The sequence below is a fragment of the Quercus suber genome, unplaced genomic scaffold (assembly GCF_002906115.3).
Source record: "Quercus suber isolate HL8 unplaced genomic scaffold, Cork oak 2.0 scaffold_201, whole genome shotgun sequence".
NCBI lineage: Eukaryota > Viridiplantae > Streptophyta > Magnoliopsida > Fagales > Fagaceae > Quercus > Quercus suber.
In genome coordinates, this window is record NW_027069659.1 from 925,187 (window position 1) to 949,623 (window position 24,437).

General features: G+C 36.0%; 1 protein-coding gene across 6 annotated transcripts; it reads right to left on the reverse strand.

Moving 5' to 3' along the window:
- Positions 1–660: 660 nt before the first annotated feature.
- Positions 661–24,231, reverse strand: LOC111987523 (mediator of RNA polymerase II transcription subunit 19a). Of its 6 annotated transcripts, none has more exons than XR_002880310.2 (8): positions 23,959–24,230; positions 22,185–22,217; positions 6,058–6,119; positions 3,794–4,083; positions 3,326–3,523; positions 2,573–2,631; positions 2,317–2,413; positions 661–961 (listed from the first exon to the last, which is right to left on the reverse strand). XR_002880310.2 is itself a non-coding variant. In XM_065779178.1 (7 exons), the coding sequence occupies exons 3-7, from the start codon at positions 6,098–6,100 to the stop codon at positions 1,006–1,008; spliced, it is 606 nt and encodes a 201-aa protein (XP_065635250.1). In that variant the 5' UTR covers positions 6,101–6,119; positions 22,185–22,217; positions 23,959–24,231; the 3' UTR covers positions 661–1,005. The 6 variants fall into 6 exon arrangements, 4 of the variants coding, with proteins under 4 accessions (XP_065635250.1, XP_065635252.1, XP_065635251.1 ...); XR_002880309.2 differs by having other exon boundaries at positions 661–1,021; XM_065779178.1 differs by lacking the exon at positions 2,317–2,413 and having other exon boundaries at positions 661–1,021; positions 23,959–24,231.
- Between the last annotated feature and the right edge of the window lie 206 nt (positions 24,232–24,437).

A 24,437-nucleotide genomic window follows, 5' to 3' on the forward strand; every position in this document is an offset into this window, starting at 1 on the left:
TAAATAAAATAAAATAAAATTAAAAGCCTTTCATCTACAAAATTGCAGTTTCACATCCATCAGGGGTATGAGTATTTTGTCTAGGAAGACCCTAGGGAATCACTTATTAATAAAACTCGAAGGAAATTAATTCCATATTTATTTGTCTTGTTTTGGTAAAAATATCCAAGCTGATTTAAAACCAGGAAAACGCTTGTTTTGGAAAAATCCAGTTCTATGTTGATTTATACTGGGGAATAATTTTTTATTTCTAGAAAAAGTCAAATTCTATGCCAATTAATCCAAGTTTATTTTGCTAAAACCAAATTCAATATTGGTTTATACCGGAAAACTTTTGTTTTGGCAAAACCAAATTCAATGTTGGTTTCGATAAGAGTAACCATTTTTTTTTTGGTAAAATCAAATTCCAAGCAGGGGAAATATCAGTTTTGGCAGATCCATATCCCATGTAGTTTTATACCAGCAATTCTATGTTGGTTTATACCGAAAACCTTGTTTTGGTATTACCAGATTCCCTTTTTGGTTATACAAGGAAAAATTTTGTCACCAAAACCAAATTCCATGTAGGCTTATACTGCGAAAATTTTAAGATTTTTAAGAAAAATCAAATTCATGTTGTTTGATCCAATTATATTTCGGTACAACAAAATTCTATGTTGCTTTGTAACAGAAAAAACTGTTTTCATATAACAGGATAAATTTTCTTTTGATACAACCAATCTCCATGTTGGTTTACACAGTGAAAGAACTGTTTTGGTAATAACTAAAATCCCATGTAGATTGATGCCAGGAAAATCTTGTTTTGGTATATACCACGAAGAATAGTTCAAAACTCAATCCCGAGTGAAATGCACTGGTTAAGTGCTGCAAAGAGTTCGGAACTAAATTATTGTAACACCTAGACATATAGAGTAGTTGCCAGTTCCAATTAATTGTTATCACATATAGTGTCAGGTTCACCCTGTCAAAATAAATAAATAAACAAGAGATAATTGATAACCTCTGTCAGCTCTGCACTTCTCTTCATCAAGAGAAGAAAATTGCAGTCAAGGAGTACAGAGACGACCTTTAGCAAAAATCAGGGGACATATATCATGCATAAATAACAGGTTGATACTCTCATCCAAGCACAGTTTTTGGAAAGTGATATCATAGCTATTTTTAAACTCGTCAAAAAATAAAAAATCATACAGCTTTTTCTGATCTCCCTATGATTGTTCTTATTTTCAAAATTCATATAGCTTTTCAATCCATCCTAGCCGGAAATTTTTCATATGTTAGGGCACCTCCAAGATGTAATCAATTTGTAAAATCTTCACAAATTTGAAAATGGCAACACAAGTCAATTAGAAACTGGTAAAGAACAGACAAATGCGGTATAAAATATCAGGAGTAGTAAATATTGAGGTCTCTTTGTGGTATCCAGAGTAGAGTCAAGTTAACCCAAAGAGAATTTTTTTTCCCAGGTTGTTTAGTAATTTAAAGAACATACACATTATAGCCGTCAAAGAGGTTCTGCTGTTCAATTTTTACTGATACATAGGAAGTTCACATGCCTTCTAGTTCTGGCTGCTTGAATGCAGGGATAAAGAAGTTAAAAAGTACGGATTTTTTTTTTTTTTTTTTTTAAAGAACTTTTTTTAAGTACATCAAAATTAATTACTTTATGTATTGGAAGAATTTGTAAACAATCCTAAAAGATCCAAACCACTTTGCATTAGATTTAACAGTGGCCTTAGGCTTTGGTTGGAAGGACAGAAAAGTGAAAGAAATGAAATAAAAATAAAATAAAAAAATAAAAAGAATGAAAACTAAAAATAAAAATAAAAAAGATAGGAAATAAGAGATTAATATTTTCTATCATAAATGTTTGGCAGGAGGGATAAAAAAGTACAAAGAAAAAGCAATCTTATATTATTTTATCCTTGTATTGAATTGTTTTTAACAAACTAGAATGATAAAGATATCAAATCACCCATGTAAGATATTTTCTACCCTATTTTCCTCCTATTTTGAGAAGATTAAAACTGATGGGCCCAGATAAAAAATAATCATCTCTCTTTTTTTTTCCATTCTTCCACTCTTATATTCTGAACAAGAGAAGATATCAAACATCTCTTCATCCTTCCCTAACCTGTCACTTTTCCAACCCTACCAAACGCACTTGAAAGTCTAAACAAATGTCAAAGAATAAAAAGCTTCTTAAGAAATAAAAGTTATAGTACCTGGATAAGAATTTTTGTTGTATTCTACAGTAATTTAATTTTTTTTATTATTTTGATCTTTCTTCCTGATTTTCAAGTGGGAGATACGAACCTGAAGATTTTTGAGAACATAAAGTAATATCCCAAGCCCAAGTGAATTGTTTTCGGCCGACAACCTTTAGTTAGGCTGTTGCAATTATTTAATAGTTCTGAAGTGAAGGAAAATGTTATCAGACTCAAAAATATAGTAAGTAGAACAGAAAGCAAAGAGCTTGACAAAGAAGTAAAGAAACAGGGATTATGATGCGGAAGAACACAAGGAGCAGTTATATCAAATGACTAGATCATTCCAATTTCCCCTTTGTTACCTGGCTTTTTGATGCTTGCGACTATCAAAGAGATCTCCATTTCCTTCATGCCTCCTCTTCTGAATCAACAAATAAAAATAGCTATTTACAATCATTTGAGTGCTTTCAAAAAACACATTAAAATTTAACTTCATATTAAGGTTAGGCCACTCCTTAAGTTGAACCAGTTCTGGAAGTCTATAGAAGCACTAATGGTTTAATTTATAAGAGCAAACTGGAACCAACCACAATCAATGAAATTTGATGATGTTATTGGATCAACTTAAGATAATTTTGCATTTTTTGGAAATTTTACTGAATAATTTTTAAGAAACAAAATATAGGGTCATTTTTTAATTATTAGAAAGTAAATGGATGAGGTGAGGATCAAGAAGATCTTAGGTCCAGGACTTGTCATGCTAAAAATGAAAACACAAATAATATTTTTTTTTTTTTAAAGTAGTTTAAAGAGATTTTTTTTTTACTTTTTAAAACTTTTGGGATATTCACATATTTACTATGAGAATTCATGATGCAGCCAAACAAGGACGAAGACCAATCCCAGCTTAAGTTTATGTTACAAACTACAAATGCTACTAGGTAGTAATACAATCTAATGAGGATATGCAAAAGATGGTGACTGATAACCTATCCTTACATAATATGATCCCAACATTCATCACCTAAAATAAAATGTTATCATCCAAAATGAATAAAATATCAATTTAGGCCATGGCATTCATAATATGACAAGAAAAGGGATGTTATGGAAACCTTGTCTTGCTGTTTCAAATCAAGATGTCCATCTCTATTTTTATCCTTATCATCACTCTTGTCTTTCTGGCGGTGTTTGTGCTTCTTATGATCCTTATCCTTCTTCTTGTCTTTGTCCTTGTGCTTCTTATGCTTCCTCTTCTGGTCTCTGGAGTCATCATTTGACTTTGCCCCTGCACTAAGCATCCCCTTCTCAGCCTGTAAACACCATTCAATATGACAAGACCATATGTTACAGAATTCGCAACACAAGAACAGCACATTCATTCTCAAGTTCAGAAAGCTGTCATTGTCCAGCTTAAGGCAATTACAAAGGAAAGACAAAATTTTAACACACATTATACATCAGAACAGGCCTTGAGCAACACCTCACCCCACTCTCCTTCCCCCAGGTAACACTTACAAAAAATAAGAAGACAAGGTTAGAAATAATAATAGGAACACAATTCAATGTAACATAGGTCTTACATCAGTCAGATAGACAGGAGTTGTCTCTCTCATCTGAAAGGCTTCCCACAGTGCATCCAAGTGAAAAGGACGTATATGTGCATTCCTCTCTCTCAAATAGGAAATACTCTGCGAAAGCTGATCTAATTCCATCCCTTCTCCTCTCCTAATTTCCGTGTCTCCCACCACATTGCGTAGATAATGAGTCTGCGACACTGATAAAGGAAGTGGTCTCTTGCAAAAGAATTCGTGATGAGGCCACAGCTTATACTGATTTATGAGATCAACAGCACCACTAAGTTCCCTAGGCCCTGATTTCCAAAAAGAACCTTGTTATACGAAATGTGATGAAAACTGAACTTAAAAGAGGAAGGAGGGGAACTGGAATGGCAAAAAATAAATAATATCTTTTTTTTCTAGTAGCACAATCGCTTAAACTACTCTAAACATGATACCCTGATTTCTGCATTGTGTTCTTCCATCTTTGAGGTGGATTCAATATCAAAATTATGTACAAGAGAACAAAGACTCTACAAATAATGCAATAACATCATTTTTTGTAAATCCCCATGCACAAGACCAATCAAATAAGGAGCTTGCGAAAGTTTATAATAACTTGTTCCCCATACTCTCCACATCCTCAAATGTATGCCTATTACGCACTATCCATATGATCCATATCAAACATAAGGAAGCCAGGTTCCAAATAACTGACAAGTTCTTACTCAACCAAACATAAGATCCATCACATTCCTTGAGGGACTTAATTTGATCCCTAAGGATCATTTAAAAAAAAAAAAAAAACTCCAGTCTTTCAATTTAGGTTTGCCTTAATGTAACACTATTTAGAATGGAATTGTTAAGAGGATAGAGTGCCAGTTGGCAAGCTGGAAAATATATAAGGATGAACCGTGACATTGATAAAAAGCACCCTTCTGAGTTTACCCACATATTTCATGTTTTCTTTTCGCTTGCCTACATCAATGGCAATTAAAACTTGTGACACAACAAGATACTTTTTGTGGGATGGTGTTGGAGATGAACTCAAATTTCATTGGGTGAAATGGAATCAAGTGTGTAGCCCAAGCCAATATGGTGGGTTAGGCATCAGGCATTAATTTAGGTTTGCCTTAATGTAACACTATTTAGAATGGAATTGTTAAGAGGATAGAGTGCCAGTTGGCAAGCTGGAAAATATATAAGGATGAACCGTGACATTGATAAAAAGCACCCTTCTGAGTTTACCCACATATTTCATGTTTTCTTTTCGCTTGCCTACATCAATGGCAATTAAAACTTGTGACACAACAAGATACTTTTTGTGGGATGGTGTTGGAGATGAACTCAAATTTCATTGGGTGAAATGGAATCAAGTGTGTAGCCCAAGCCAATATGGTGGGTTAGGCATCAGGCATTACATGTTTTCAGCCAAGCAGTATTAGGCAAAGGTTTGTGAAGACATGTGGCAGAGAGATCGACGATGGAGGAAGGTTGTAGTTCAAAGTTAGCTATGTGCTCCGACAATGTGGGAGTGCAGAGGTATATAAGTGACAGAGGGTGGGGTTTGGTCTCCAAATTCACTCGGAGGACACAGTTTTCAAATCCAGCTTTGGTATGACTTGTAGTTTAACAATATGCAATTAAAATATGCTTAATCAAGAGTTATTTCATACTGCAATTGAAAAGAGATTGTTCAAACGCAATTATTTTTTTGGTCTCCAAGCTTCATTAGGGAAATTCATGTTTGGGAATCAGCGTCTTTAATTTCTATTTTGTACTCATTGTTTCCAACTAAAGCCCACAGGGATTAATAAGACAAGACAGTATGGTATTCTTCTAAGAGAAGGGAGGTCACCATCAATTCATAATAGTGTGATTTTTTTTTAGTTACAACAATGAGGGAGGGGGGTTTCAAATCTTGGTTCTCCTCAAACGATACCACTAAGCTACAAGACTCTTGATCAATTCATAATATAGTGTGTTAGAGAAAGGAGGCAGAATTTATTCTAATTAAAACTGTAAAAGTACCAGTTTCACTAGGATTGTAGCTTTAGAAAAATACTCTGACGGTGGACAATTTAAAGATGCAGAACAAAATAATAGTAAGTTGCATATGTAAAAAATTTATATATAAATAAATAAATAAATAAAAATTTAAACTTTGGACATTTTTTCTTTTCCTTTTTTCACTTTTTGGGACTGTGGGTCATGTCTCACTCTCATAATAGTATGAGTAGTTGGTTTGTTGGAGAGACAGAGGAACATCATGATTTGGAATGCTTTACCTTGGCTCTCATATGGTATATTTGGCAACAGCAAAATACTCATACATCTGAAGGGTGTGAAACTGCAATGTTAAATATGAAGGTTATACGGTGCTTCATGAGTGGATAGCAGAAACAAATATTTTTCTTCTTTATCAAATATGTTAGATTTCATAGGGTTGAAATTTAGCTATCAATAATTTTTTGTTAATCTTGTATACCTCCCGTCACATGTACTAGGGTGGTGCACCCTCTTCAAATATATTTAATTATTTATTAAAATAGAAAGAAAAAAATTCATCAGAAAATAAATAAATTTTCAGAAACGTAACTGGAGCAACCAAAAAGGCCTGTCTTAAGCGTTTAAGGTAAACTCAACTACAACCACAGTGGTTACCCACCGAATTCATAATAGTGTGTGTTTTTTTTTTTTAGTTACAACAATGAGAGAGAGGGTTTCGAAACTTGGTTCTCAAACAATATCACTAAGCTACAAGACTCTTGATCAATTCATAATATAGTGGGTTAAAGAAAGCAGGCAAGAATTTACTCTGTACTTGGAGTATCTTGCAGTAAAAGTACCAGTTTCACTTGGATTGTAGCTTTAGAAAAATACTCTGACGGTGGACAATTTAAAGAAGCAGAACAAAATAACAGTAAGTTGCATGTGTAAAAAATTTATATATAAAAAAAATTAATATTTTTTTAAACAGTACAGAAAAGCCATTATTAAAAAACTATGGAAATTTTTTCTTTTCCTTTTTTCACTTTTTGGGATTGTGTGTCATGTCTCACTCTCCTAGTAGTATGAGTAGCTGGTTTGTTGGAGAGAGAGGAACATCATGATTTGGAATGCTATACCTTGGCTCTCATATGGTATATTTGGCAACAGCAAAATACTCGTACATCTGAAGGGTGTGAAACTGCAATGTTAAATATGAAGGTTATACGGTGCTTCATGAGTGGATTGCAGAAACAGATATTTTTCTTCTTTATCGAATATGTTAGATTTCATAGGGTTGAAATTTAGATATCAATAGTTTTGTGTTACTCTTGTATACCTCCCGTCACATGTACTAGGGCAGTGCACCCTCTTCAAATATATTTAATTATTTATTAAAATAGAAAGAAAAAAAATCATCAGAAAATAAATAAATTTTCAGAATCGTAACTGGAGCAACCAAAAAGGCCTGACTTAAGCCTTTAAGGTAAACTCCACTACAACCACAGTGGCTACCAACAGGGGGGGCAAGTACCTTACTACAATGTCATTTATACAAGCTAATATTACCGAATAAAAAACTCTCTACAACAGTAAATCATTTTGTTTTTCTTGTCTATAGAATGAATATATATAATATAATATAATATATATTCAGTAAAAGCTTGAGTCAGTGTTTCTCAAAAAAAAGCTTGAGTCAGACATACAGAATGAATAGTGAGGTCTAACTCAACTATCAATTAATAATTAAAAAACAAGGACGCATTCACAAAATAATTTCTAGTATAGAAACATTTCAATATGTTTGAGTTATTGCCTTCTCAAGGATTCGAAGTTCCAAGTGACCATTTCAAGATCAGAAGGGTTATGTGAAACTCGCATTGCTATATCACTGCGTTTAAACCTCACAAGATACTCTTCCCAGAGTGAAGCTCTGATGAACAGTGAATCAAATAAAAAATGAAGATTCCAACAAAATAAAACAAAAAAGATGTACCAACATATAAAGCAAAGGGCCTTGTTTCGTATCACAGAGACACAAGCCTTATACCATTTCTCAAGTACATCAATACCTAGATTAGCCCCCTGAGCAAGACAGTTTTTAGAGCAGCAAAATAAGAATGGGTTCACCTGCCACCACCCTCCCCTCCCCAAAACATAATAATAATACTCTATTCAACCATAGTCATTCCAGAGAAGACATCAATGAGTCAAAGAATGGGCTACTAGGTCATTATTCCAAATGTGGGTGTAGAGAGGAAAAATTCCCGACCTATCACAACCTGACACGTCACACTACCAAGTCCACAAAATACAACCAATGACAAAGCGCCACATACTGCTGCTAGGTTTTGCTATCACTATTCAGAAGCCAACAGAAATTTACCAAGTGTCATGCAAGAACCAATCATGCATCAGCTCGTGCAAGCGATGACATAAGCAACCTCGCACGTGTAAGCGATGACGTAAGCAGCCTCGCACATGTAAACAATGACCTAAGCAACCTCACACGTGTAAGCGATGACATAAGCAGACCAATCAAACTGTGACGTGTCACCAATCAGACTCCACCACGTGTCGCTCATCCACCCCAAAACTCCTATAAATAGAAGCCTTCCTGAGACATTTAAGAGGACGCCAAGCCATCTGAAGCACTCAAAAGTCCAAAAGTTTTGCCAGAACCAAGCTCTAAAGCCCCCAAGAACTTCAAGAACTTCAACTTCGAATACGAAGAACATTCGAAGAGAAATCATCCAAATCATCCGCCTAGATCCAAAAGTTTGCGAGAATCAAGCCTAAAGTGTCCGAAAACATCAACAAATTACAAATCAGTGAAGCTCTACGGATTCAAGCCTCTAAAGCCCCAAAGAACTTCCACCACAACCTTCGAATACAAAGAACATTCGAAGATGAATCATCCAAATCATATTCTTAGATCTCAAAGTTCACTGAAATCAAGCTCAAAAGTCTCCAAAAACCTCACAAACCACAAATGAGTGAAGCTCTACGAATTCAAGCCTCTAAAGCACCGAAAAACTTCCACCATAAATTTTTGAAGACGAAGAACGCGCCAAGAACACGAAGAACATGAAGAACGTGAATAACAAAGGATTTCTAACAAGCTCATAGCCAGAGATTTATTGTAATTCCGTTTCAAAGATCTTCAATCCATTCTTCAGCCAAATTAAAAGATATCTTGTGTTCAAATCAAAATCACATTACCACAATTCCAATCAACAAATCTTTTAAGGAGATTGAATCAGAGGATCACACTTTTGTAATCACAGAGAATTGTACCACACAATCATCAATGCAAATTTGCATTTTTGCAACTATTTTACTTGTTTGACTCATTTCAAACAGAGAAATTTAGTCATCCACATATTCTGGCACGCCCGATGGGACCTCTCTACCTCTCATCTCATTCTCCTTCAAAGAAAGAAATCATCATCATCTTGCTACCAACTTCAATGGCCTCTAGCAAGAACATTCAAGCTTCAACAGCTACTTCAACTAAACTTGGTACGGCTACCACCAATAAATGCATTGGTGTAATCAATTGTAGCCAACCCAAAACAAACAATCAACTTCAATATCAATCAACCAAGGAAGCCAAGGTCCAGACAATCATCTCCTTAGACCCTCTCACAAGAAATAAGGTCATTAACAAGGACATCTCCACCTTGAAACACCTCAAGTATGGGGACAAATCCCCTTCTTCCTTCATAAGAAGTTGGTCGCACGATTTCTCTCCCACGGAAGGGAACCCAAAAGATGAGATTTCACGTGCTCACTTCAATTCACTTCCTTCTCTATCATCTTGGGAAGTTGCGTTAGTCATGATGACTAACACATCTACCATGGAAGAAAAGGTGGCTGAAATTGAGCAAACGTTTTGTCCTTCTCACAAAAGCACTTGAAGATAAGGACCTCCAAATTGCAACTTTAATGAATAAACTCGAAGTACAAGATCTGGGTGAATTAAGTCATGATCATAAATTCACATCTGCAAAGGATGACGAAGGGAGAGAAATTGAAAACACTCCCCGACGAGAACAATCTACTTCGGTTGCTTCATTGTCAGTCCAACAATTACAAGACATGATAACAAATATCATCCGAGCACAATATGGAGGTTCTTCTACAAGTTCTCTCACATATTCAAAACCCTACACAAAGCGCATCGACAACATGAGGATGCCAAATGGGTATCAACCCCCCAAGTTCTTGCAGTTTGATGGCCATGGAAATCCTAAGCAACACGTTGCTCACTTTATAGAAACTTATGAGAACGCAAGGACTCAAGGAGGCCTCCTTGTAAAGCAATTTGTCCGTTCGCTCAAATGAAATGCCTTTGATTTGTATACAGACTTAGAACCCGAGTCAATCGACAGTTGGCAACAACTCGAAAGAGAGTTTCTTGACCGATTCTATAGCACGCGTTATACAGTGAGCATGATAGAGCTTACTAATACCAAGCAATGGGAAGATGAGCCGATGGTCGATAATATCAATCGATGACGTTCTTTGAGCTTGGATTGCAAGGATCGACTTTCTGAAATTTCTGCTGTAGAAATATGCATCCAAAGCATGCATTGGGGGCTTCTTTACATCCTTCAAGGGATAAAACCTTGAACATTTGAAGAGTTAGCAACTTGTGCGCACGACATGAAGTTGAGTATTGCTAGCCATGGAAGTACAAACCCTCCCATACCTGAGGAAAGCAAAAGGGAAGTAAGGAGGAATGATAGGAATGCAAAAGTCAGCCTCAAAGACCCAATGGTTGTTAACACTACCAAAGTCAAGGTTCCAAGAAGATGAGCGAAGGCAAATGAAAAACAGCTTGAAGGATGGCAAAAGAACGAAGTGCATCGCCTAACTTTTAAGGAACGTGAGCAAAAAGTATATCCGTTCCCCGATGAAGATGTGCCAAACATCTTTGAACAACTATTGCAAATGAAGTTGATTGAACTGCCAGAATGCAAGCATCCAGAAGACATAGGGAAAGTTGATAACCCTAACTACTGCAAATACCATCGCATCATTGGTCACCCAATCCAAAAATGTTTCGTCTTCAAAGAACAAATCATTAAGCTTGCCAAAGAAAACAAGATTGATCTAGACTTCAATGAAGTTGTCAGGTCAAACCATGTGACCATTGCTTGTGATGTACTTCCAACTCTCGAGCAGAGGACAAACACAAACGAAGCTTACAAATTGATTGACAATGATGGCATGAGGATCGACCCCATCAAAGGGAAGTTCCTCAAACGCTTTTATGCCTGAAAGTCAAGGATTGCTCCTTGATAAGAGTTTAAACTGCCCACTGTAATGCTACAAGGGTACATGATGTCTTCCCATTACCTTTAAAAGCATACCAATAAAGAGAAATTAATCCCACTCTATGTCACCAATTGCTAGTGTGGCGTAGTTGTTAGATGCCCAAGTCGCCCTTGAAAGGTCTCTGGTTCGATTAGTGGTGATATACACTATTACACACTGAGCCCTCTTTTTTTTTGTAAAAAAAAAAAAACAAAAAAAAATTTAAAAAAAAACCATTTGAACTACGTAATGACTTGATCCTTCTCGAGGGTACGTAGGCAACTTAGTATCTTTTGCTGAGTTCAGCCACGCACTAAAAAAAATTTATCAAATTATTAAAAAAAAAAAAAAAGACAAAAAAAAGACCAAAAAAAAGGAAAAAAAAAAAGAAGAAAAAAAGAAAAAAAAAGACAAAAAAAAAAAAAAGAAGAAACAAAGAAGAAACAAAGAAAAAAAAATCATCAAAAGGAAAATATCAAAAAAAAAACCAAAAAAAAAAATATCAAAAAAAAAATTATGTTGAACTACGTGATGACTTGATCCCTCTCCGAGGTACGTAGGCAGCTTAGTACTTGTCACTAAGTTCAGTCACATGAAAAGAAGAAGGATTGTCAGTCTGGCTTGAAGAATTTTGCAATGGTTGTCAATATGCTTTTAAGGCCCCTTTGGTCAGCAAGACATTACTTGAAGGTAGTCAACTTCTCAATAGGATGATCGAAAATCATTGTAGTCGAAGATAAAGACTGCAAGGAGTTGATGTTGCTTAGCTATCCTTGAAATGATAAGGAACATAAGTTTATTCTTGATTGTGGAGTAAAATAAAATCTTCAACCACTTTTACAAGAAATGAAGTCTGCATGGCATTGTCTATCTTATATGGACACTCTCCCACGTTTTTGAAGTATGCTTTGTATCACTTATCTCTTGGGGGCATCTTCTTGTACCTGGCAAGTCTAAGCTACATCGTCTCTCTTCTAAGTTGTGTCGCTTTATAGCTCTAGAATTTGAACCACATCATCTCCCTTCTGAGTGGTGTCATTTCACATCATGTTTCTGAAATTTGAATGACGTCATCTTCCTCTAGAATGGTGATAGATTATATATCCGAAGTTGGTGTTGCATCACTTTGCTTCTGTGAGCATGTTCGTACAATGTTGAGTTGTTCATGGCATTTCCTTGCATCTTCAAAGTCTTGATAGGGACTCTTTGCGTCTTCAAGGTTTAGTTGGCATTCCCTTGCATCTTCAAAGTCTTGATAAGGACTCCTTGCATCTTCAACATCTTGTTGGCATCTTTGAAATCCTGATGTCTAGCTACAGTGCTACGTATCCTCAATGTCTGAGCTATGTTGCCTCTGAAAATTGATGTTATTGTAGCTTTATTATAAAGGTCAATATTGGTGCAACTTCAATGCGACTTCAATGCAAATAAAGTGTTGACGTAGCTTCATAGCAAAGACGAATGTTGGCACGGCTTTAGTGCGAATGAAGTGTTGACATGGCAAAGATGAATGTCGGCACAATTTTGGTGTGAGCGAAGCATTGACGTAGCTTCATGACAAAGATGAATGTTGGCACAGCTTCGATATGAAGTGTTGTCATAGTTTCATGACAAAGATGAATGTTCACACAGCTTTGATACGAATGAAGTGTTGACATGACAAAGATGGATGTTGGCACGATTTCGGTGCAAATAAAGTGTTGACATGGCAAAGATGGATGTCGGCGCAGTTTTGGTGTGAGCGAAGTGTTGACGTGGCTTCATGACAAAAATGAATGTTGGCACGATTTCGATGCGAATGAAGTGTTGAAACGGCCAAAATAAATGTCAGCACGGCTTCAATACAAATGATGAATACAGCTTCATTATGAAGACAAGTGCAAATATTGCTTCATGGCAAGGATGAATGTTGGCATGGCTTCGATGCAAACGAAGTATTGACGTGGTTTCATGGCAAGGACGAGTATTGGCACGACTTCAGTGTGAATGAAGAGTTGACATAACTTCACGACAAAGATGAATGTTGACACGACTTCAGTGCAAGTGAAGTGTTGATGTAGCTTGATGGTAAAGACGGATGTTTGTGCAATTTTAATGCGAATACAAGTGCTAATATGGAGTTTTGACATGGCTTCATGACAAAAATGAATGTTGGCACGGTTTCGGTACGAATAAAGTGTTGACATTGCTTCATGGCAAAGATGAATGTTGTCCCAACTTCAGTGCAAATAATTGTGCGACTTCGTAGCAGATGTAAGTGCAAATATTGCTTCATAGCTAAGATGAACGTTGGCACGGCTTTAGAGCTAATGTGGAGTGTTGTCGTGGTTTCATGAAAAAAATGGGTGTTAGCATGGCTTCGACACGAATGAAATATTGGCATGGCTTCAGTACAAGAACAAATGCTGGCACGGCTTCATAATAAAGACTCTTGATGTGACTACATTGCAAAGACTCTTGAGATGGCTGCATTGAAAAGACAAGTGTTGGTACAGCATAATTGCCAAGACAAAGGCCCGTACAACTTCAAAGTCAAATACTAGTAATAGTATCATTGAATCATGAACACCTTTGATAACATTGTTGCCTAGATGATTGTTGCTATGAGAACGTCAAGGATGGAGACAAATATCACTATAAGAACGTTGGTGTAAACCTCGACGTTAAAGCCCAAAGAATAAAGGAAAGTCTGCTGCATAACAAAAACAAAGAAACAACAAAGAACTTGTTAGAAGAAAATCTCACGGCACGTCTAAATAAATTTTTTTAAAAAATCAGAGAAAGAGAGAGTATCAATTGTAATCTCTAGCCTGTTATTAAAAAAATAATAATAAAAATAAAAAAGTGTTAGTATAAACTAAGCATGTTTAAAAAAAAAAAAAAAAGTAAAAATGCAGAGTTTTTCTACACTTAAAGAGTATTGGGAGCTAAAGACAATGCTTGTGCAATTTAGTGTATGCTCCGGATAGCTTTATATAGGAATTCCTGGAAGCTAATAGACAAAAAGAAAGAAGTGTGTAAATGGTTAAAAGGATTTTCAAAGAATGCTGCGTTGAACCTGGAAAAAAAAAAGAGTAAATTTCCATAAATTGACTGTGGTGTCAGAAGGAAAATACTACACTAGACCTCTGAAAAAAAAAAAAAAAATTGCTTATAGGCCTGCAAATGTACGCATACCATTTAAAAAAAACCACTGCACTAGACTTGGGATATGAAGTCCTAACCCAGACATTGATCTAAGCTACTTGTGCAGCCAATCTTGAAAGCAGAAACAATTGCAGATTAACCATTGTCAAACAATGTTAGAAGAGCCACCGCCAAAGAAGACTAAAATGGCAACAAGTCCAACAAAGCCAGTCATCTGCAGTCCAGATTTCTAAAACTTCTGACAAGATTTCACAAAAAATCAACCCACTGAAATCTTCTAAGAACTTCGAGCAACAAAACTCAAAAAAGACGTTCACAGTGGAGTCGTAACGCGCTGCCACGCGCAGCCAAAACTCCCAACGTCCCACGGGTTTCTCATTCAAATCTGCACAAATCCAAGAAAATTTTTACAAAACTGGTGACACCACTAGATTCATCAGCCCTCGATCTACAAAACCCAGAAAGGCCATCAACAAAGGACCCACCACGCGCCACCACGCGTCACCATAAGCTCGCAATGGGCTACGATTTAGTTTCTCAAACCTGTGCAAATAGGTTCACAATTTTAGAAAAATGACAAAACTATGGTCTTCTACGGCTTTAGATCGGCCAAACCCCGAAATTTCAAGGCCAAAAACGCCGCCACGCGCTCCCACGCACCTCCATGAGTCCTCACACGCTTACACGCGCCGGCGCTTCTATCCCACGCACCACGTGCCGCCATGCGCTATGTGCGTACACGCGCCACACGAGTCACACGCTTCAGCTCAATGACGTCATGAATGACGTCATCTGACCCGTTTGACCAAACCAACCCGGTTTGACCCGTTGATCCTGACCCGGTCCGAATCTCCAAAAAAAAAAAAAGCTTTGACCAAGTTAGACCTTTGACTTTGACCAAAAAGTCAAAATTTTCAAGACAGGCCTGTCCCACTCAGTTTTTCGAGTACATTCCAATTTTGGGATCCATTTCTTCATTCAAAGCTCGAAAATTGTTCAAAAGTCTAATTTCCAAAAAGTTGACTTTTGCATAAATGTTGACCAAAAGTCAAAATTTTTAAGATGGACCTATCTTACTCAATTTTTCGCGTACATTCCGATTTTGGAATCCGTTCCATCATTTAAGACTCAAAAATTGCACAAATAACCCAATTCCAAGGTAGTTGTCTTTTATGTTGAAATCAACCCAAAGTCAAAATTTTCGAGCTAGACTTATCTTGCATAGTTTTTTGTGACTTAGAAATCACCAATCTAACTCACATCTCCGAAGTACTGATAATGTCCAAAACTAAAGCTCTCAATATCAAAATTTGAGATTCATCCATTTAGTTTGGATCCCCTCAGTGTTATTCTCCAGACTTCATCAAGGCTTCCCTTTCAAAAGTACAGATAAACTCTCACAAGTGTGTCTTGAACTTGAAATCACATCGGGTCACCCGTCCAACCTATCATTCCCCTTTCGGTACCAAACATTCCCACCTACCATTCTTCATCTCTCTCACCTACCATTTTCGTTCCCGACTGGTTTCCAACCTACCATTCTCATCCACCGATCTCACCAAAAATTCACATCCACCATTCTCAACTATCCATCCATCATTCTTCGTCTCTCCGCTATAAATAGAAGGGCCAGATTCATCAAGAACTCATCAAGAAAAACACACTGAGTCATGAAATAAAGATTTGCTTCTTTCAAATTTTCAAGTCCTCCTTCTCACAGCCATTTTTCACTATAGCTTCATCATTCTCAACGCTTAGCAACCAATATTGCTTCATAATCAGTTTGAAATCAACCCTCTCATGGTTCAATAGAAACTCTCTTCACAACATCATTGTAATTTTGAGATCCAAACAAACTTTGTTTCTCCACTTAACGACTACATTTGTCCATAAAATTTCTCATAACATAGCCCGTACCATTGTTCCTTGTAGTCTCAGATCTACCCAATCAAGAGATCTAAGGCCAACTGAATCTCATGTACCCTAGCTCAAGGAGCTTCCTAACTGCTTTGAGAACTCCATAGTCCTTCTCAAGTTGTTTAGTCTTACAGCAAAGGTAGAGGTTCGGAACAAACATCTTTCATTTTGTTGTGCTTTCCTAACAAGTGTCAATATGTGAAGATGGTAAAAAGTATTGGGGTGTCCTACAAATTCTCTTTCATCCAGCACTTGAAACAACCTCCAAGGCACTAGCTCATCAAAATTCAGCCTTTGGGGCTAGTAAATGGTTGCCAAAGCCATATTCCATGTCCCCACCAGTATGGGACCCTAAGGTCATCGTTACTGGTACCTCAAAACACACTTTCTGGAATTACTCCAACTTAACTTCAACTTGAAGTATTTCAGAAGGTACTTTTTTGAAATTACTTCAACTTAACGTCTGTCGATATGGTCCAATCACGCATGCATATTCTATGACTTACTGTCAGACCCTATGCAACATACAGTCAGTCTCATATTCAAAGGTGTATCTCCTAGAAACACTTACACCAGAGGGTCCCCGACATACAGGACCAGTACCATGGTGGCGTATGTTTCACCCCTTCGCTTTGCTTCATCCCCGTCTTCTTCACCACCAACATCATCATCTCCAGGATCCATAAGCTTCTGAAATTACCTCAACTTAACTTGAGTAAAACGATGACACATGTACACTCAACCACTTTCCCACATGGCCTCACCTTAATCCAAAGTATACTCTTCTGAGATGACTTCACCAGCAGTTCTTAAAAGCACAAGGCTAGCCCCATGACTCTGCATGCTGTACCCAGCCACCATTCTCGTGTCTTCCCCATCTTCTGCACTATGTGATCGCCGCCAACGATCCAGAAACACTCTTCCGAAGTTACTTCAACTTAACCTCTGCTAAGAAAGCTTGGTCACGCAAGTACATTCAAATACTCGTAGACCTCTTTTCAGCCTCATCAAAACCTTTCATATGGGTGGGTCTACTCCTCAGAAATTATCTCATCCTGCTGAAAGCTCCACCACCTTCAATTACTTCATTTGAAGAGCCAATAGTAAAAGTCTGTTTTCGAAACTCATTCTCACACTACACTCTAAAACTGTGTGTGTGAACGAGTTTCGAGGGGGCATTTGTAGAGAGGAAAAATTTTTGACCTATCACAAGCTGACACGTCACACTACCAAGTCCACAAAATACAGCTGATGACAAAGCGCCACATACTGCTGCTAGGTTTTGCTATCACTATTCAGAAGCCAACAGAAATTTGCCAAGTGTCATGCAAGAACCAATCATGCATCAACTCGTGCAAGCGATGACATAAGCAGCCTCACACGTGTAAGCGATGACATAAGCAGCCTCGCACGTGTAAGCAATGACCTAAGCAACCTCACACATGTAAGCGATGACATAAGCAGACCAATCAGATTGTGACATGTGTCACCAATCAGACTCCGCCACGTGTCGCTCATCCACCTCAAAACTCATATAAATAGAAGCCTTCCTGAGACATTTAAGAGGACACCAAGCCATCTGAAGCACTCAGAAGTCCAGAAGCTCTGCCGGAACCAAGCTCTAAAGCCTCCAAGAACTTCAACTTCGAATACGAAGAACATTCGAAGAGAAATCATCCAAATCATCCGCCTAGATCCAAAAGTTTGCGGGAATCAAGCCTAAAGTGTCCAAAAACATCAACAAATCACAAATCAGTGAAGCTCTACGAATTCAAGCCTCTAAAGCCCCGAAGAACTTTCACCACAACCTTTGAATACAAAGAACATTCAAAGAAGAATCGTCCAAATCATATTACTAAATCTCAAAGTTCATTGGAATCAAGCTCAAAAGCCTCCAGAAACCTCACAAACCACAAATCAGTGAAGCTCTACGGATTCAAGTCTCTAAAGCACCAAAGAACTTCCACTACAAACCTTCGAAGACGAAGAACGTGCCAAGAACACGAAGAACACGAAGAACGTGAAGAACAAAGGATTTCTAACAAACTCATAGCCAGAGATTTATTGTAATTCCATTTCAAAAATTTTCGATCCATTCTTCAGCCAAATTAAAGGATATCTTGTGTTCAAATCAAAATCACATTACCACAATTCCAATCAACAAATCTTTTAAGGAGATCGAATTAGAGGATCACACTTTTGTAATCACAGAGAATTGTATCACACAATCATCAATACAAATTTGCATTTGTGCAACTATTTTACTTGTTTGACTCATTTCAAACAGAGAAATTTAGTCGTCCACAGTGGGTCAGTACATCATACCATTAAGTTAAAAGTTTTTCATATGCTAAATAACCAAAAATAATCAAAAGGACAAAGTTTAGTTTCAAACTGGTTTGGAACTTTCTCCTCCAACCATTATGTGGTGATTCATAAAATATCCACATGTATTATTTAAATAAGTCACATGACATTAAAAAAGTCACGTGAAAAAAAACTACACATGTATAGTCTCTTTAATCGTCAAATAGTGGGTTGAAGGAAGATAGCTCCAAACCAGTTTGGAGATGAACATTTTCCTAATCAAAATTGTGTAAGTTTTAGAAAGAACAAAGGCAGCTTACTTGTTAGGATTACATTTGATTTCAACCACTTAACAAGTTGAGTTCAACACTTCCCAACACCAACTTACTTTTAAACTTGTCATCAGTTCAATCCAAGTTGGGTACCACCTTTTAGTTGAAACCCATGGCTGGACTGCACTGTGACCAGTTCTAGCCGAGTCAATGCTTGTCTAATCCATCATAAGAAGAAAATTGGCTTACTTGCCAGGTTATACAAGACAGCCTAGGAAATTCAGACATTAGGGTGTCATGCAAAGGAAAAGTTGTGGCATAAGAGTAGAAAAGCAATCAATGGGCAATTTTGATGGGCAGATTTTGTTAAATCAACAACAAAAAGAGCCATTGCAGAGAGGCTTAAACAGAGCCAGCAAACGATTAATGAGAAAGAATAAAATGAAGGAGAGAGGCAAGAAACTGGTCAACCTGCGCCCACACTCAAATCCTCAAAATTCCATACTTCAATTTTGAAAAGTTTGAATAAAACTGACCAAATCTTAAAAACTAGTAGATGGCAAGTAACAATCTTCCACTGATTTTTTATTAGCGAAAAACTTCCACTAATTTAGAAACTAATAAGGCTAGAATCCTAACCAATTCAAAAAGGTAAAAGACTAGCTAATATCTAATAATTAAAGACCAAAAAAACACACCTTTGACTGCTAGAAAAACTGTTGACTCCTGAAAACATAAACTTGAATGCTATGCGGGACTTAAGCCCATCAAACATTCCATGAGGCCCAATGCATAAAACCCTAAATTGGCAAATCTAAAAGTCACATTTTTTTTGGCAGATAAATCACTGGGCCACCAGTTCCCCAATCCAATGGGCAAGGCCGACACAGGGTTAAAACCATGTATAGAAAAGTTCAATCGAACTTATCTATAAAAAAAAAGGTCAATCGAATAAGTAGAAAACCATTAAAAACTACTGACCTCTAAGGTAGACACACTATTCCCCCTCTTCTTGGTTCAATAAATTTTTCCATTAGCAGATTGCGGAGGATAATTGAAATATGAAGTGGCTTATGCGTTCGAATGCTTGGAAAGTTCAGGGCTGGCTGTGAAATATTGTTTCCTACACCTTTTTTATGATTGGATAACTCCTCTAAGTAGTCTTTCACTTACACTTACCAAAAAAAAACGTATTCTTTCACTTACTAGTTTTATGGACTTTATTGATTGCTTTTTTATATTTGTTTTACACCACCAGCACATATCCCATGTGCTGGGGGTTGTCTTTTTTTATATTTAATAAAGTCTGTCTTACTTATCAAATATATATATATATATATATGAAGTGGCTTATGACTTTCATTAAAACCAATTATCTTTTAAGTCCATGTCACTTGAATTTTTAAGAGCCATCCACCAGGGAATCTAAAGAAAATGAACAACTTATATATGCAGGAAGAATTGATAGGTCATTTAAAACCTTCAAAACCTTGTTCTCAAAGCAAAGAGAGAAGTACTCAAGCTTCTTTTTTCATTTTTTCATTTTTTTTTTTTTTTGAGAAATAGAGGAGTACTCAAGCTGATATAAAAAATTTAGTCATTAATTACAGCCTATTTATACCTAGTAGGTATGATCACATATTCTGCCCAGACATAATTAAGAAAGGGGGATGAATAAGATGAAGAATCAATAAAACCTCCACCAGTAAGTATGGCAGAGGCAGCGTTCATCCCATTGTTGCTCTATTGTGGAGGGCATCACAAAAATATCATTTTAAAATAAATTATTTCCACAGTCTCCTCATATTAGTTCTTTTTCAAAAGTTCGGAAAGAAAATACCATATTTATTTTCAAAAAAAAAAATTATCATATCTAAAGTATTTAATATCAACAGGAATTTAACTATGCAAGTAAAACAAAAAACCAGATAAGCAGCATAATAGCATCTTACCCCTTCCAAACTTCCTACCTTCAAGATCCATTCCTGTAATGTCAGAACAACCAACAGCTTTAGTTCATCAGTCAATATCGCCGAAAAAATATTAAAAGGGAAAACACACATATATACACACACATACGCATATCTACATGATATCAAGTATATGCCAGTCCAAATTCAGCCTAGAAGTCGGATTACTTAAACATGGTCAAATACATTTGAGCATATATATTTCCATGAAATTCTCAGATGGTGAGACTTATAATTCATTTTATGATTGTGCCACCAAAACATCTACCAAATTGGTGTGGAAAAAAAAAATTGGTAAATATGTATGTAGATTATATGTAATTAGCTAATAAGCTTAAACCTGACTCTACATGGCTTAACCCATAGATTACTTTTAGATATATCAAAAGTCCTATAAAGTTGGTTTAAATCACCTACAAAAGAAAAGAAAAGAAAAATAGCATGCTTTCTGGTGCTTACACTATCCAGAGGTAGCTTAACCTCCAGTCCTCCACAAATTTGAAGATCAAAATATGAACTACCAATGTCCTTAGTAAAATAATTTCATCAATGTTGAACTACTTCCTAAGTAAAGTTTTTGATAAGTAAATAAATTAATTATGAGCACAAAGGGGCCGAACATCATGAATTCAAGAAAAACAAAAGGATCTAAAAATTATAACAAGTTTGAGGAAAAAAAAAAAACAACAACAACATCATAAAGAGTCTTCAAAAGTAGAAGCTTCAACTCTTAAGTTGTTTTCTAACTGCCTGGGTAAAGTTATCATGAAATTATTAGACATATTCAAAACAATCATAATCTAATCCCTTCTTCTGGTGCCACAGAGAAAGAGAATTTGATACCCACATGAACTGACAGGGATAGATGACCATGTAATCAAGGTTTTTCATTAATAATGATTCATACAAAGCTTACCGATAAACAACCCAACACTATAATATAAATATGAAGTACACAAAAATCTATTTCTTAACCTAGGAGAACACTTGAAACAACAACCCTAACAACAAAGAAAAAATTCGATGTTTAGATAGGCTTGATTTCGACTAGTTGGATATCTAAATTACATTAGGCACATTTTTTTTTTTTTTTTTGAGAAATAGAGAAGTACTCAAGCTGATATCAAAAGTTTAGCTATTAATTACAGCCTATTTATACCTAGTAGGTATGATCACATATTCTGCCCAGACATAATTAAGAAAGGGGGACGAATAAGATGAAGATTCAATAGAACCTCCACCAGTAAGTATGGCAGAGGCAGTATTCATCCCATTGTTGCTCTATTGTGGAAGGCATCTCAAGAATATCATTTTAAAATAAATTATTTCCACAGTCTCCTCATATTAAATCTTTTTCAAAAGTTTGGAGAGAAAATACCATATTTATTTTCAAAAAAAAAAAAGTATCATATCTAAAGTCTTTAATATCAACAGGAATTTAACTATACAAGTAAAACAAAAAACCAGATAAGCAGCATAATAGCATCTTACCCCTTCCAAACTTTCTACCTTCAAGATCCATTCCTGTAATGTCAGAACAACCGACAGCTTTAGTTCATCAGTCAATATCGCTGAAAAAATATTAAAGGGAAAACACACATATATACACACACATACACATATCTAAATGATATCAAGTATATGCCAGTCCAAATTTAGCCTAGAAGTCAGATTACTTAAACATGGTCAAATACATTTGAGCATATTTATTTCCATGAAATTCTCAGATGGTAAGACTTATAATTCATTTTATGATTGTGCCACCAAAACATCTGCCAAATTGGTGTGGAAAAAAAAATTGGTAAATATGTATGTAGATTATATGTAATTAGCTAAACTTAAACCTAACTCTACATGGCTTAACTCATAGAGTACTTCTAGATATATCAAAAGTCCTCTATCGTTGGTTTAAATCACCTACAAAAGAAAAGAAAAGAAAAATAGCTTCTAGTCCTTACACTATCCAGAGGTGGCTTGACCTCCAGTCCTCCACAAATTTGAAGATCAAAATATGAATGACCAATGTCCTTAGTAAAATAATTTCATCAATGTTGAACTACTTCCTAAGTAAAGTTTTTGATAAATAAACAAATTAATTGTGAGCACAAAGGGGCCGAACATGCGGAGTACATAACAGATACACCATGAATTCAAGAAAAACAAAAGGATCTAAAGATTATAACAAGTTTGAAAAAAAAAAAAAACAGCTACTAGCACCTATCCAATCATAAAGAGTCTTCAAAAGTAGAAGCTTCAACTCTTAAGTTGTTTTCTAACTGCCTGGGTAAAGTTATCGTGAAATTATTAGACATATTCAAAACAATCATAATCTAATCCCTTCTTTTGGTGCCACAGAGAAAGAGAATTTGATACCCACATGAACTGACAGGGATAGATGACCATGTAATCAAGGTTTTTCATTAATAATGATTCATACAAAGCTTACCAATAAACAACCCAACACTATAATATAAATATGAAGTACGCAAAAATCTATTTCTTAACCTAGGAGAACACTTGAAACAACAACCCTAACAACAAAGAAAAAATTCGATGTTTAGATAGGCTTGATTTCGACTAGTTGGATATCTAAATTACATTAGGCACAATATTGCTACGAGCTAGTAGAAATCATTCAAAGAACCTCTAACTTAAAACACTAGAAATCCTGAACCCCCTTAACTCAGTCATCATTTTGTTCAACCTTCATCATCATTCATCACCATCCTATACTAATTCTTCTGGCTTTTTTCTTTAAAAAACTGTATTAAAATCAGTAAAAGACAACACACATTTCTATTTCTCTACCTACCATGCTTTTCAAAACTAACACAAAAAGTGTCTTGTTTTATTCTTAACCCCCACCTATGCCAACGACCAAAGATACATATGACACACCTATGAAGTATGCAACCATCTCTAACAAAACACTGTTAAGTTCCAACACAATTACACAACCAACCCACATAATAATAAAACCCAAAATCCACAAAAACATGAAAAACCAATTGAATTGCTGAGAATTAATGTTTCTCGTTAACAAACAAACCATTGTAAAAACATATTCCACGTACAAGGAAATCAGATAACACACTTATAACATAAACCACAACAATCTATGACTATGAGAATGACCCCACAAAAATTATCGGATACCCATTAAAAAAAGACATGTATATGACCAAACTAAAGCTTCAAAACAAAAACCCAAGTCTCGTAGTTCCTGTTATTGGCTTCGATTTATTCTTATAGACATTGCAATTACCTGGGAAAGACACGGTGGAGTGAAAACTGAAACCAGGAATTGTACAGTGGAGATTGAAAATTGGGAGGGGTTTACAGTGATCGTTGATGGGGATTTTGATGAGAGGGAACGGAAGGTTTCGAATTTGTGAGAGCAGGAAAGTCCTACAGTTACGTTATGAAGAGGAATTGAGGGAAAACCCTAGGCGGTGCCTTTGAATAGTCTAGGAGCGGCTGATGCAAAAAGTGCAAAGGAGTGGCTGCATCAGATTTTGTACGCTGAGAGAGCTCTAAAATATTCTTACCCAGTCAAAAACAAAACGTTAAAAAAAATTTTAAAATATCTCTTAAAATAATCCGCCAACTTTTCTCATATTAATAACTAGTCTTATTGCATAAGCTTTGTTAATCTGTTTTGAATTTTTTTTTTTTTTTTTTTTTTTTAATGGCCTTGTAAAACTCCTAATTGTATCAATAGTAATATTAGTGGACAAGCTTTTT